Source organism: Lithobates pipiens, unplaced genomic scaffold (assembly GCF_037356315.1).
Source record: "Lithobates pipiens isolate NorthernLeopardFrog02 unplaced genomic scaffold, aLitPip1_a1.2 Scaffold_13, whole genome shotgun sequence".
NCBI classification, from domain to species: Eukaryota; Metazoa; Chordata; class Amphibia; order Anura; family Ranidae; genus Lithobates; species Lithobates pipiens.
Genome location: NW_027507718.1, coordinates 350,652,463 through 350,668,854, shown reverse-complemented (window position 1 = coordinate 350,668,854; position 16,392 = coordinate 350,652,463). Strand labels below are relative to the sequence as shown.

The window sequence follows — 16,392 nt, the reverse complement described above, 5'->3', positions numbered from 1 at the left end:
AAAAGAAGCAATGCAAAGAGAACGGGATACTTTTTAATACAGGTATATGGTACGAGAGACACATATCAGGGATATGAAATGTTGGGGTAACATATTCTTTAACATCAGGTTGATAGAACAATAACCACAATAATGGAGATAGAAATGCTGACATTATTACTATAAGTTTTAGCATCTGTTTAAAATGCACAAAATCACACAGGGAATCTCTGCAATTATTTTTTTTTGATATCTGTATACATGTTTAAACTGTTTGTGTTTCCCTTTTATTATTTTTGGGTAATTTCAACATTTTTCCAGTCATTTTTAACATTAAAGATTGTATTTTTCTGATCATTTACTACTACTACCCCTACTGCCTATGCACATTTCAATTAAAATTTTTTTTTCTTAAAGATTTACCTATACATAGTTAGAAAATTGTTTGTTCAAAAAAAAAAAAAAAATCTAACATGTTTGTTCATTTATTTTTGATCTTGAAAACAAAAATATTCTGTTGCAATAAGCACACTAACAATACAAAAAAGTGTCCAGCTACTCAATTTTTCATTCGATTTTCTATCCTTGTATGGCCAGCTTTAGTTCTAATAACATGCTCTGATTGAGTTTTTCAGGATTGCAACTGCTAATTTGTAACTCCTTTTTCCTGAAGTTTTTGTCCTCTGGGTCATTTACGTAGATGTGTAAATGTAAATTTGTCTGTGGTCAGAGAAATGCTAGCCATCTGGCTGTTTGTTCTGGAATGTACTCTTATTTGTTCAGGTTGTTGCGTTGACCAGCACACACAATACACATTCTGTTCCCAGAAAGTTAAAGTACAAGTGCAAATAGGGATAATAATGTAAAAATGGACATGCAGTATACACAAAGTTTACTGCCCAACCCAGCTCTTACTAAATCTTTCCATCCCCACGTTTAGCTGAATGGCCATATAGACCATGTCTGAGAATAAATTGCTACCTCATGGGTAGAGAAGTATTATTATTTCAGGTACTTATATAGCACTGTCAATTTACGCAGTGCTTTACATATACATTTTACATTCACATTAGTCCCTAGCCTCAAGGAGCTTACAACCTAAGGTCCCTAGCACACATTCATACATATACTAGGGCCAATTTTTTTAGACAGGATCTGATTAACCTACCATCATGTCTTTAGAGCAGTGTTTCTCAACTCCAGTCCTCAAGGCGCCCCAACAGGTCATGTTTTCAGGCTTCCCGTTATTTTGCACAGGTGATTTGATCAGTTTCGCTGCCTTAGTAATTACCACAGCCGCTTCATCTGAGGAAAATCCTGAAAACATGACCTGTTGGGGCGCCTTGAGGACTGGAGTTGAGAAACACCGCTTTAGAGTGTGGAAGGAAACCCACACAGGCACAGGGAGCAAACTCTAGGCAGATGGTGTCTGTGGTCGGGATTCAAACCAGCAACCCTTTTTGCTGCTAGGGTGAAAGTGCTAACCACTACACCACTGTGCTTGATCATCTATTTGCTGGCTTAACCACTTCAGCTCCGGAAGAATTTACCCCCTTCCTGACCAGGCCCATTTTTGCAATACATCACTGCGCCGCTTTAACTGACAAATGCACGTCGTGTGACTTTGTACCCAAACAAAATGTATGTTCTTTTTTCCCCACAAATAGAGCTTTCTTTTAGTGGTATTTGATCACCTCTGCATGTTTTTTTTTCTTTTCTTTTTTTATTAGGTAGACAAGTGTTTGAGGAGGTGAAAATAGATGTTTATGTGTATGGGGGTGAAAATTGCGGTAAAATCACGCAAATAGAATCGTCATGTTCTTCTTTTGGGTGACAGGTGTCCAGTGATTCTGTTTGCGTGTTTTTACTGTGATTGTCCTGGGATTTTAGCACACTAATGTATTCTAGAGATTTGAAACTATAAGCACAAATCTACTTGATGGTCTAAGGGACAGGTGTTAAACTGCGGCCCTCCAGCTGTTACCAAACTGCAAGTACCATGAGGCATTGCAAGGCTGACAGTTACAAGCATGAGTCCCAAAGGCAGAGGCATGATGGGACGCATGGTTCTGTAACAGCTGGAGGGCCACAGTTTAACACCCCTGTGATTATTGATCTCTTAAAGTGGTGTTGAAACCAAAAAAAAATTGCTAAAAATTCATAAAAAATTAAACAAAAAAAAAAAATTTGAAAAAATATTTTTTTACTCACCTCTAAATGCCTGTTGCTAGGGGGTCCCTCGTAGTTTGCCTCCTTCATTGCCCGGGCTGGTGACATCACTTCCCCTCGGCACCGCACAATCATCTGTGTCCCAGATGACTGTGCGGCATATCATGGCTCGTGGTGCCGTTCGCGCATGCGCAGTGGGTGCCCGGCTGTGAAGTCACAGCCGGATGGCCACAGTAAGAATGCTGGCACCACCAGCAGAGCGGGGAACGAGGGTGGGCTTTGTTCCCCCGCATCGATGGACCCTGGGACAGGTAAGTGTCAGATTATTAAAAGTCAGCAGCTGCAGTATTTGTAGCTGCTGACTTTTAAAAACATTTTTTTAGGGGGCACCCCACCTTAATGTCAAAGGCATTGTTTGACCTTAAAACCTAAGGATTTTCATGAACTTTCTGATCATGTCATTCCTGATTGACTGTCACCGCAACCAGTGACTACATCATCAGGAACCTGTCCAACCAACTCCCAATCATTCTTCTGTGATTGGGAGCTGTCGGTGACAGTGCAGTAACAGTGCTAGGCTTGACTGAGCATGCTGCTAACAAGAAAATAGCAACACATGTATGTGGCAGGACTGAATAAGGTCCATCCCTGTGCTGCCACATTAATTCCTATGTCCAGTGGGATGGGGTAATGAAAAAAGAGAAAAAAAAATATGTCACTGTCAATTGTTTTTGGAACAAGTGCACTAATACGGCTATAATCACCTCTTAGTGATAGAAGTTTTTAGGAGCATTGGCATTTTATTAGCATTTTTGCAGTACATGAAAAAAGTTTAGGAGCATTCAGCATTTTTTTTCTGCTGAAAAATTGCTCCAAAAAATTCTACAAATTTTTGTTTTTATGCTCCTAGATGCTGAAGCTCAAAAAAATGCTAAAAGCTTAAAGTAGTATGCATGAGCACATATGATAATACTATTTAGCATGGAGCCTAAAGCGCGGAGCCTAAAATCTTACTAGAAACTGGCACAAAAATGCTATTATCAGTATTTTTCATTTAGCGTTTTTTTTTCTAGCTTTTTTTTGAGCTTATGAAAAATGCTAGTGTGCATGGAGCCTCAAGCATAATGGAACATACTGCTTATAGTCACATGAAGAAGCAGTTAAAGTGTTACTAAACACAGGACCCTGCATTTACGATATGTGCTCTCCCACAGAACATAGAAATGTAATTATTTTAGTAAATATAAACTGCTAAATACCTTTTCTCACCAGTAATATATAGCAGTCTTATGACTTCAATCAGCGTCTGGTTAAAGCTTGTAGGAGGAGTTTTCATTCTACCCTGTCCTATCAGAATGCAGGACCCCTGACCCTCTGTCTGGACAGTGCTGATCACATGCACTCTCTCAGGAAAAAAAAACTCTCTAGCAATACAAACCAAACTGAGCATGTGCAACTTGCCCCCTAGGCTCTGTATTATCAGGAGATGGATTGGGGGAATGTGTAAAAAGTGGAGGATCAGAGAAGACAGGATCAAACAGCCCTTTTACACAATGCAGAGGATTAACCCCTTAAGGCCGCGTACACACGGGCGGATTGTCTGCCCAACTAAGTTCGTCAGACAATCCGACAGACAATCCGTCCTACTTTTGAATGAACGGACTTGACCACACACGATGATGAGCAGACAGTCTGCCGAAAGCTTGCGCGATGACGTGTACGGCACGTACGACGGGACTAGAAATTCGACGTCCAATACACTGCAAATCCTTTCTGAGCATGCGCCATACTTAGTCCGTCCAACTTGCCTACACACGAGCGGACGGTCCGCTGAAACCAAGTTTGGACAGACAAAATTACGGAAATTCCGAAAGACTTAGTCCGCCAGACTGTCCGCTGAAAAAGTCAGCTGAAGCCCACACACGAGCGGATTGTCCGCTGAAACACGTTTCAGCGGACTAAGTTGGGCAGACAATCCGCCCGTGTGTACGCGGCCTCAGTTCCATAGTGAGTATAACATGCATGCTTTACTGCATATACAAACTGATTTTACTGTTGTGGCTTTAGTAACACTTTAACCTGATCACAAAGGAAACACAGATGAACAGCGACATCTTTTATCTCTCAAGATGCAAAAAGAGGAATCTCATACCACATGGCCGCGGGATTAAAAATCCTTGTGCAAATACACCTAACTGTTAATGCAGATGTACCAGCTTAAGACTAAGCCCTTGTACACATGGTCGAACATTCCTGTCAACAAAATCCGTCAGATTTTTTCAGACGGATTTTGTCCTAAACTGGTGTTGCATACACACAGTCGGACAAAGTTGTCGGAAAATCCAATCATTCCGAAAGTGGTGACATTCGTTCATTGCGACGGGACTACGTTGCGGCTAGTAGCCAATAGCTTTGGTCCCGTAATTTGATCTGAGCATGCGTGGCACTTTGTCCGATTGGAATTCTTTGCAAACGATCAGACAAAGTCCGATCGGATCATGTTGTGGGAAAATTTTATATCCAGCTCTCAAACTTTGTTGGTCGGACATTCCGACTGAAAAAGTCCGATGTAGCCCACACACGGTCGGATTATGCAACAACATGGTCCGATCAGACCTTTTCCATCTGAATTTCCGACCGTGTACAGGGGCTTAGAAGCAAGCACATGCGCAAACTGTATGGTTGAAGAATAATCTGCAACCAAATACCCAAACTGCATGGTTAAAGAATAACAATCGGGGAAACAAAACAGTTTTTGAAAACCTAATAGCATTGGATCCTACCAATGTTAACCAGCTTAAAAATGAAATGGAAACTATACAAAGGGGACTGTAAAAACTTGCCATAAACAAGAAACAAAAAAATATATACCAAGGGCAGGCTCTTTGGATAGAACCAATCAATATAAAACCACTCTAACGTCCACTTTTGCTGAGTAGCTTAGTCTGTTAAAATAAATTCAAAAATGACCAGATCGACAGGCGACAATAATGTCAGGGAAATCGAGTTGAAGAACCGTAGAAGTCATTTGAATGAATCTAGTTGTCTTTGATTTATTATCCCTTGATATCCCATAGGCTGGATAGCTGAAAACCTTAATGGACTACCTGTTCTAAATACAAAGTTACAGAAGGCCAAACCAAGCTACTGCTGAAATGAGAATATTCCATAGCATTATGTATTTGTGGACCTGCTTGTTCAGTGGAAGCAGCATAGTTTAATGTAAAAGATTTTTTTGTTTGTTTTGGTAGCACAAGAAGTGATTAGGTTTAGGTTGCGTGTGTGTATCTAGCAGGTCTGCATTTCGCTATCTCCAATCGGTTTCCTCAGGAAAGTGACTCAGGCTTAAAATCTGTCTGTTCCCTTTTGATACTATTGTGCAAATTCCTTGTCACATTATTGCTGTTAACACATTTGCTTTTAAATATGGAAAGGTAATAATTTCCATGTTTTATTGGTGTATCACTTTTTACAAATTGCAAACAAAGTTAGTTGTGCATTTTGGCAAAAACAAAACATTAAAAAGAGGAAAAAACACTTTTCAGCAGTTATAGTGGTCATCCTGTAGGATCTTTTCCAATATCTCTGTAGCCAGTATGAGTCAGAGAGGTGGTGACCTGTCGGGCACTGGTAAGAAGAGTAGCCTAGGCAGACTAGTCATCACAATAGGGACTAGTGGGGAGGAAGGCCAAGTAACCTTGGATTAAGGTAAGTATTAATCAGTTCTTTCTCATTCTCTAGAAAATATAAACTTGACACTATGATGGCTGTAGAGTAGACAGGCATTCTTAATAATACTGGAACAAAACTTGTAACACCTAACCTGAACACTTCATTTTTCCTTCCCGTTAAAATGAACCCTCAGCATGTGCGCATAATCCTAATGCTTTACCCTATCAGCTTATTGATTAACAGTAGATCAGCACCTTCAAAAACATACTTTGTCATTACGAAAACTATTTAGTCAACCTGTGCTGGAATCAGCTTTAGTCCCTGCATCAAAAAAGGGGAATCAAGAGAAGGCAGCACCAAAACTACCGGTCAATCATTTCTGGTCTGCCAAATTTTTGTTTTCCAGCTATTAGTGCAAGCCCAAATCCTCAAAGTACTGGCAAGCATATTACGGGCCTCCTACCTTTGCGAAAGTCCCGTTTAGTTGATGAAACATGTCAGTGATATAGCCACATGGTGTCATCACACACTGGCAGAACCAGAAGCGAGCCATCTTGTACATGTAACTAATGCTGATGCTTAACCGCTTCCGGACCGCCCCACGTACATTTACGTGCTTTCATACAGGTGGTTTAGGTTTAGGTTTAGATGTCAGCATGCGGCTCCCACTTTGATTGGACGCAGCGAGAGCCAATCGGCGGGTCCAGCAGCCGTGACCTTCTGATTGTTCACAGGTGAGACAGATCAGCCTGTGTAAATAAGGAAAACGGTGAATCTGTCAGGAAGGGAAGGAGAGATCTTGTGATTCAGCTAAGCTGAATAAGGTATCTCTCTTTTCCTTCAGTGTGACACTGCCCCACACAGTTGGTAAGCACCTCCCTAGGGAACATTAGAGCCTTTGATCGCCCCTAGTGTTAACTCCTTCCCTACCAGAGCCATTTATACAGTAATCAATGCATTTTTATAGCATTGATCACTGTATTGGTGTCACTGGTCCCCAAAAATGGAGGAGAAAACTTACATCATTTTAATAATAGTATTAATCATTGTATTTCACCCTTACTATGATTAAAATTATGTAAGTTTCCCCCCCCCCTTTTTTTTACAATAAATAGCTCTCCCACACATATATAGGTGTGGATACACCTGGCTGTGAGTGCATCCCTTTCTATGGGCGGTTTTAGTCGCTTAGCTTATGTATTATCTGTCTACTTGCATACTAGTACACTAGTGTTGCATGTGTCCCCGTAGCTATGGTGTGCTTCTTCTACACTTGGGCTGTGTGCTCTAGTCTTTTGTATGTAAGGTGATCGATAACCAGCATGTTATATGTATATGCGTGTGTTTTTAGATATAAATGCCTGTGAGATTTATTGTCTCTATTCTCTTGTTTTCTATGCATGCATGTAGATCTAGATCTATTGTCTTGTTTTTTTATGCATGCAGAATACCTGCCTAAGCTCCTGTGGAAGTGTTCTCACATGTAACCACATGTAAGTAGAGCTGAGCTACAGCACACCTCCAACCACTCAACGCCAAGTCTGTGGTTACATTACCAATCATGCCTATAAGAGTGTTTTTTTGATGACTAGACAGTTTACTAATGTTGGTGCAATAGATGGTGTGTTATGATGTTATGTGGCAATTAGGCAACAATTGTTATATTGTGAATGGAAAACGTTTTTTAGCATTGTCAACTTTTATAATATGTTATAAAGATATTTGAATTTTAATAACAATGTGGTGCCTACAAAGTCCATGATGTTTTTTTCAATTAGTCTTCCAGTTCTCTACAGTGTCTTGAAAAAGTATTCATACCCCATGATATTTTCCACATTTTGTCATGTTGCAATCAAAAAAGTAAATGTATTTTATTGGGATTTTATGTGATAGACCCACACAAAGTGGCACGTAATTGTGAAGGTAAGTGATAAATGATTCAATTTTTTTTACAAATAAATATCTGAAAAGTGTGGTGTGCATTTATATTCAGCCCCCCAAGTCAATACTTTGTAGAACCACCTTTTGCTGCAATTATAGCTGCAAGTCTTTTTGGTCTTGTCTCTACCAGCTTTGCACATCTCAGAATGTGAAATTTTTGCCCATTCTTCCTTTCAAAATAGCTCAAGCTCTGTCAGATTGGATGGAGAGCGTCTGGGAACAGGAATTTTCAAGTCTTGCCACAGATTCTCAATTGGATTTAGGCCTTGACTGGGCCATTCTAACACATGAATATGCTTTGATTTAAATCATTCCATTGTAGCTCTGGCTGTATGTTTAAGGTCGTTGTTCTACTAGAAGGTGAACCTCTGCCCCAGTCTCAGGTCTTTTGCAGACTCTAAGCCCTTGTACACACGGTCGGACATTCCGACGCAAAATGTCCGATCGGACCGTGTTTTCGGATAATCCGACTGTCTGCGGGCTCCATCGGACTGTTTCCGTCAGAATATCCGCCGGACAAAATTTTAGAGCTGGGCTATAAAACTTTCCGAAAACGTGATCCGATTGGACATTGTCCGCTTGTGTGTAGAGAATTCTGATTTCAGAAAAAGTGCCAGGCATGCTCAGATCAAATTCCTAGACCAAAGCTATTGGCTACTAGCCTGAACGTAGTCCCGTTGTAACGAAATAGCGTTGTCACGTTACGTACGATCGGATTTTCCGACAACTTTGTCCGACCGTGTGTATGCAACACAAGTTTCGGACAAAATCCGTCAGACAAAATCCGACAGATTTTGTTGTCTGAATGTCCGACCGATTGCCCTATATTTGGCCCTATTTATTTTCCCATAATCTCTGACCAGCTTCCCTGTCCCTGCTGAAGAAAAGCATCCCCACAACATGATGCTGCCACCACTATGTTTCACAGGGGGGATGGTGTGTTTAGGATGAAGTGCTGTGTTCGTTTTTCACCACACATAGGGTTTTACTTTTAGGCCAAAAAGTTAAATTGTTTGTCTGATCTGACCAGGGCACCTTCTTCCATGTTTGCAGTGTCCCCCACATGGCTTCTAAGAAACTGCAAACAGAACTTCTTCTTATGGCTTTCTTTCAACAATGGCTTTCTACTTGCCATTCTTACATAAAGGCCAGATTTGTTGAGTTAACAACTAATAGTTGTGCTGTTGACAGATTCTCCTGCCTGAGCTTTGGATCTCTGCAGATCCTCCAGAGTTACCATGGGCCTCTTGGCTGCTTCTCTGATTAATGCTCTCCTTACCCAGCCTGTCAGTTTAGGTGAATGGCCATGTTTTGGTAGGTTTGGTAGGTTTTTCCACTTTCGGATGATGGATTGAACAGTGCTCCATGAGATGTTCAAAGCTTGGGTTATTGTTTATAACCTAACCTTGCTTTAAACTTCTCCACTACTTTATCCCTGACCTGTCTGGTGTGTTCCTTGGCCTTCATGATTCTGTTTGTTCACTAAGGTACTCTAACAAACCTCTGAGGGCTTCACAGAACAGCTGTATTTATACTGAGATTAAAGTACACACAGGTGGACTCTATTTACTAATTAGGTGACTTCTGAAGGCAATTGGTTTTACTAGATGTTAGTTAGGGGTATCAGAGTAAAGGGGGCTGGATACAAATGTACGCCATACTTTTCAGATGTTTATTTGTAAAAAAAATTGAAATCCATTTATCATTTTCCTTCTACTTTACAATTATGTGCCTCTTTGTGTTGGTCTATCACATACAATCCCAATAAAATACATTTATGTTTTTGGTTGTACCATGCCAAAATGTGGAACATTTCAAGGGGTATGAATACTTTTTTTAAGGCACTGTAGCTATGCCGGGAACTCAGCATGCTCTCCTTCAATGATCAGACTTGTCCTTACATGCCCCCCGATATCCACAAGACCGGATTCTCTTGGTTACTTCAGCCCTTCCAGGCGCTTGCTAAGAAAACCAACCAGTACATGGAGTTCTTCTGAAGAGTCCTCCCCTAGAATGCTGGAAGTACACTGGGTCTCTCCCGAACCGGAGACGGCACCCAACCACCTCAGAATCCTTCCTTAGTTTCCTTGCCTAAGGCTAGGCAGCCCCGAGACACTAAAGTAAGGTGGATCCGCACCTCAGGCCATAGCCTTCCTGGGGGCTGGTCAGGAGGACCAGGACCATGAAGTCAGCACATCATTCTGGACCGGAACCCCCCACCACATGACCTCCGCATCTTAAATACCCTTTCCCAGAAAGCACTCCCACTGGGCAGGCTCTGAGAGAGAGTAATTTAAGCCCCTGACCAGACCATAGTTCCATGCCTGCCAGAAGAGACAGTGCCATCTGTGGCCAGGCTGAACATCTCACAGTCCAGTCAGACTGATGCTGATGCCCAATTTAGATAATTGTACCCAAACCAAACTGCAGTTTAGGCAACTTTAACTTTAGAAAAACGCATAGCGCCTGCTCTTCAGGAGCCGCCGCTACACATAATATTAGTGCAAGCACATTGTTAGATGAAAGTGAACCTGTACTCCATCTTAACCTTTTAAAATAAACCAAACTTTGTTCAAGTCATTGATTAGACATTTGCAAACATTATACATTTTGACACTTGAAATCTCCCCAGATGTTGTACTTACACACAAACAACTGAGAAATTTATCTTTAACCACTTATTGAGCACTGGCGGCAATGCATCTAAATTGCAGGGGTGGTTCTACAAAAGGCCATAGACCTTCTAATGTTGCTGTGCAGGATTTGCACTCCAAAGCCAAGTCATAGTCCTTGAAACATTTCCAAGAGCCAGTCAGTGCGGCTTCTGATCATCTTCATCTGCTAGTATAAGAAAGCTGCATTTATTTTATAGAACTCAAGAAGCCACCAATCAAAAGATCATAGAAACCACTAAATAACAAATTACTGATCTGTAATTAGGTTTAAATTAAAGGCAGGGAAAACTGTTCACCATGGAAGAGAATGCTCAAAGTGAATACATATGAGAATCAACTTTTTCCTGGCATGTGTCATTGTGACAAGTGGAAATGTTTGTTTTATATGAGGTCTTGGATGTTATCCTAATGAATAAGCTTCTACAATACGATCTGTTGTAAATGTCTGTTGAGCTTTTCATGTTAGTAACATGTCTTAGGGAGCTTGAATACTTGTTAGTTATTTATGTTAAAACAATGTAATGGTATTTTATCCTATCCTACAACAAAGACATCTCTCCTTTGAAGATATCTTACTACACATCACTTTAATGTGCAAAGTTAGTTCTCAGATTACATAGTTCACTATGGCAGTATGCTCAGCTGAATTCCCAGACAGGATGAGGGTGATGAGGGCGTATTCCAGAAGGAAATATGCTGGATGTCAAGGTAGTGATTAAAGACTTGCCATTTACATTATAAATCACAAGCTAAGTATCAGATCTTTTCATGAAAAACAGTGTTTTAGCATAAAACATACTTCAGGACTGTTATATATGAATTTTTGGTAGATAGCTAATATTATGCAATTAATGTAATCAAGTCATAACAGCATGTTTCATTTGGTGGATTAGGATGACACCACAATCACATGTACAGATACATCTCCAATATCTACTCCTAATTGCCGAAAACGCAATAAAAGGTCCTAATGCATGGTTGGCACAGTTTGTTTTTGGAAATGGATAAACAACTCCCTATGTAAAGAATGTAAATGCATTTTTGGCACATGTATTGCTCAGTGGGTGTAAACATATTACTGTAATGATGTGTATTTCCCTTTACAAATCCTTGAAATTGTAACGTTACAAGTCCTGATATACTAATAAAATATAATATTTTAAAAAAAGTAGCTTATTTTGCATTAAAAAATAATCTATAAAGCTGAACTCCAGGGATAGAAAAATGTATCCCTTGTGGTGGGGCTGCCCCGACATTGCAAGGGTAAATGCTTGTGTGCTGACTATTATTAAACAAACACTTACCTGCCCCACAGCCCAGCGATGTGGGCGCCCGGAACCTCGCTCCTCTCCCTCTCCTCTCCGCAGTGCCATCATATCAACTGCGGGCACCCGGCTGTGGCAGCTTACGGCTTCATGGCCATGCGCGAGCTGTGCTGTGCTCTGCTATTGGCCAGTCAGTCTTCTGGGACCTGTGACCTGTCCCAGAAGATTACTGGCAGGGAGGGGTTTGCCTAAGGCGAGAGGAGGAGTCTCCTAGGCAGCCAAGAAGAGGAAGAAGGAAGTGGGACAGGAAGTCCCACTAAAAATAAGTTACCCCCAAAAAAAAAGATATGACATGCCAAATGGGGCATGTAAGGGGACAAGGTGTGCTTAAAGTGGAAGTTTCACTTTTGGGTGGAATTCCACTTTAAACTAATTGGTTAAATGAGGAGCCACAAGTAATCACTATTTTAAGAATTCTTAACTACTGTACTGTACTGTATTGTGAAAAAAAAAGGTCTAAGCACAAAACTCCAGCTCAATGATGTTGTTTTAATTTGCATAAGTACAGAACACAAACAAAAAAAAATGTACTGTACAATACAATGATGTATAGCGGGTCATTTAGATCTGGAGAGCTGGTCGTAAGTCTGAGTGGTCGTTAAACGGGTAAGTCGTTAAACAATGAGTATCTGTATTGGTTAAAGTATAACAACAGCAATATGTTACATGATTGGTGGCCAGAAAAGGAGTGAGCACAGCAGCCATTGGTCATGCAAACTTGATATAAAGGACTGAAGGCTCTCATTATGTAGGGTACAAGGAGTGATTTGGCAGTAGCTACAGCATTACAATCACAATGAATGGGTGAAAAAAGAAAAGGCTTAAATGTTTCTGCCCATAGTTCAGCAGTAGGCAGTATAGTCTTATTCTTTGGGTTCTTAGAGTTTGCTCCTGTATGCTATCCTTTTTACTCATCAGATAGGGTCTTGTCCTTATCTAAGTATATGATTTGTTCACAGAAACTTTTGGGTATAGTTACACTATATAAAGAATAAGATCACTAACTACATAGGCTTTTTCTCACCAGCTCTCAATCTAAAGCAAGCAATTTTTGGCTGATATCCAATATGTAACTGTTGTAAGGCACAGTGCCTTGCCTTGTTGCAAGGCACTATTTGCCTGTTTTTATTTTTTATTGAAATGTTACAAAATCTAATTTTATTTAGCTCTACATAGTGAGATATGCTTACATGAGTTGAGGAGAAGTGCAAAAAAAATGCAGCATGTCAATGATTTTCTATGTGCATTCAGTGAGTTTTCATTGAGCTGTACAGAATAACACAGGTCACTGCACATGGAGCGAACAGATTCTAAATAGTGATGATAAAATAACCGGCCAACTTTACAAGAATGTTCATTTTTAAAAACTAGAGAAATCAATGGGGGAGATAGATGCACTACGCATAGCAAGCAATCTGATGGGTTTTTTTTTCTTTGTAGACACAGAATAACAGATTAAATGTGAATTATTGCTATTTACAGTATCTGGAGTCCCATTTACCTAGTTTTAAATAAACATAGTAAAATTTGCTTTATGTTTTATTTTTTATTTTTTTTCAGATGTCCTGCCATGTCCAGTTATACTGTGGGATTCCTTCTTGTCTCCTACTGATAACATCACAAAGTCATCTGTCAAGCTTAAGTGGAAAACTTACCAAAAAATCCTTTCCCATAAGTGTTGGTTAAATGGAAAAGCTCCAAAAGCAGACCTTGGCTGTCCAGACGTCCATCACCATGAGTGGTCCAAAATGGCACTTTTTGATTTTCTTCTACAAGTAAGGAAACTTGTCAGCCTATTTAAAAAAAAAAATGTATATGTAGAGATATTTTATGAACACGTTGCTAAAGTAATAATAATCTATCAAACGTTATTAAGAATACTTTAAAATGGTGCTGCATAAACCCTGGTTGCCTGGTCACGATGGCAACTATAAACCGCTGTCTAATGATGTGGTCACTGAAGTCTTTATTTGCAGTCTTGTTGACTGGCATTTCTTCAGCCACCACTAGGGGAGGAAAAACATCTGACAATTCATATCAGGAGCATGCCTCTGTGTGTCTTGGGAACAGACTGATCAGCACACTGCACTTTAGGACCTATACTTCATACTCTTTATTTTTCAGCATCAGGTCTGGTGCTTAACCACTTGCCGACCAGCCGCCGTCACTATACGGTGGCAGGTCGGCACGTTTCTGTGAATGGTACCTGTATGTCGGCTCCTTTAAGAGCCATAGCAGGTGTGCACGCCACTGCACAGTGGGGGACCCAATGCACGAGGCCAGCGGGCGCGATATCCACCAGTGACATTTACACAGTATTCAGTGCATGTTTATAGCACTGATCGCTGTATAAATGTCAATGGTCCCAAAAATGTGTCAAAAGTATCTGATCTATCCACTGCAATGTCTCAGTCCCTCTAAAAATCGTAGATCGTCGCCATTACTCGTAAAAAAAAAAAAAAATATATATAATAAAAATGCCATAAATCTATTCTCTACTTTGTAGACACTATAACTTTTGTGCAAACCAATCAGTATACACTTATTGCAATTTGTTTTTACCAAAAATATGTAGAAGAATATATATTGGCCTAAACTGATGAAGAAATTATGGAATTTATTTAAAATTTTGGGATATTTATTATAGCAAAAAGTTAAAATTATTGTTTTTTTTCTCAAAATTGTCGCTCTTTTTTGTTTATAGCGCAAAAAATAAAAACCGCAGAGGTGATCAAATACCACCAAAAGAAAGCTCTATTTGTGGGGGGGGAAAAAGTTTAAGGTACAACGTTGCACGACTGCGCAATTGTCAGTTAAAGCAATGCAAGGGGCAAATCCTTCTAGTCCTTAAGTGATTAATGTTTTATTCTTGCTTATCTGATATGCTGCAATAGTTAGTATTGTTCTCATTACTCCTATAGGTCGACCAGTGCTTTATACTCCTTACTACTTACTACTCCTTACTACTAATCTTCAGTGTCAGGCCCAATACATTTTAGTGTGTCCTGGGAGCAGGCAGATCTTTACACCGCACCCCTCATTAGATGGACCAGTGCTTTTTACTCCATAACAGGGGTAGAAAACCTTGGCAACCAAGCTGTTGTTGAACTACATGTCCAATGAGGCATTGCAAGACTGCCACAGTCAAGACCTCCAGTGCTATAGGCTTTGAATTTGTAGTTTCACCTGACTAAAGTACTGAGGTTTGTTACCCTTGCTCTATAATCACCATCGTCAGGCCCAATACTTCCCAATTGACAAATTTATTCACATATACTTTACTGTGTGTTAATAAAATCGGATGAGTAATACTGGTCACTAGGACGACAACTGTATTTTCCTGGCTCCTAACTCCTTAGGTTAGTTCCAGGTTCCTGGAGAAATTGTCCAGGCTTCCTTAAGAGGTGTTCCAGTTGCAATGAAAATGTTTTTAACCACTTGAGATCCACGCTATAGCCGAATGACGGCTACAGCGCGGACCTCCTTTGCCGGGACTACGTCTATTGACGTCGTCCCGTGCACGAGCGGCCTGCGCGCCCCCTGAGGGGCACGCGCGGCGCGCTCTGTGATCGGCGAGTCTCACTGATCCGAGCAAGGGGTCGATCCCGACCCCTTATCACGTGATCAGCTGTCAGCCAATGACAGCTGATCATGTGATGCAACGGAGCCGGCAATCGGCTATTATTCCTCCTCGCGCTGACAGCGCAAGGAGAAAAAAAAAAGAGCCGATCACCGGCGGCCGTGATCGGGACATCAGTCCCGATCACGGCCAGCCCTGCCAGTGCCCACCTGCCCCCTGCCAGTGCCACCTTAATAGAACATAAGTGCCCCCTGTCAGTGCCACCCCAGTGCCCACAGTGCCACCCAGCAGTGCCACCCAGCAGTGCCACCCACAGTGCCCACAATCTGCCTCAACAACGGTGCTGCACCCCAGTGCCACATATCCGTGCCCATCAGTGTCATCTACCAGTGCCCATCAGTGCCCAGCAGTGCCGCCCATCAGTGCCCAGCAGTGCCACCTATCAGAGCCACCTATCAGTGCCACCTATCAGTGCCCATAAGTCCCATCTATCAGTGGTACCTATCAGTGCCCCTTAGTGCCACCCATCCGTGCCACCCATCCGTGCCCATCTTTGCCCATCAGTGCCGCCTTATCTGTGCCCATCAGTACTGCCTTATCTGTGCCTATCGGTGCCACCTTATCTGTGCCTATTAGTGCCACATTAACTATGCCTATCAGTGCCCACCAGTGCAGCCTATCAGTGTTGCCTCATCAGCACACTTCAATGAAGGAGAAAAATGACCTGTTTGCAAAATTTTATAACAAACTATTAAACATGATTTTTTTTTTTGCATCTTTTTTTGTTTGTTTAGCAAAAAATAAAACTCCCAGCTGTAATTAAATACCACCAAAAGAAAGCTCTATTTGTGGGAAAAAAATCCTGTCCCCTCTTACCAAGTCCTGGTTCCCGTGGCCGCCTCCAGCACAAATACAGCCCTCGTCGGCCTGCTTGTTGTAGTGCAACACGTGTAAATTTTGTCGCAGTATATGGAGCGTGTTTGGCCGGCTGGGGGGGAGGGGGAGCCAGCAGCGACAACAACTGGCACCCCCAGAAGCAGCCGGTGATTGG

General features: G+C 41.2%; 1 protein-coding gene across 1 annotated transcript in view; it reads left to right on the top strand.

Moving 5' to 3' along the window:
- GASK1B (golgi associated kinase 1B) overlaps window positions 1–16,392 on the top strand; it is a 58,804-nt gene that overhangs the window by 13,668 nt on the left and 28,744 nt on the right. The window contains exon 2 of the mRNA XM_077477118.1: window positions 13,322–13,536. Within this exon, the coding sequence (XP_077333244.1) occupies window positions 13,322–13,536 (215 nt within the window). The remainder of the gene's footprint in view (window positions 1–13,321; window positions 13,537–16,392) is intronic.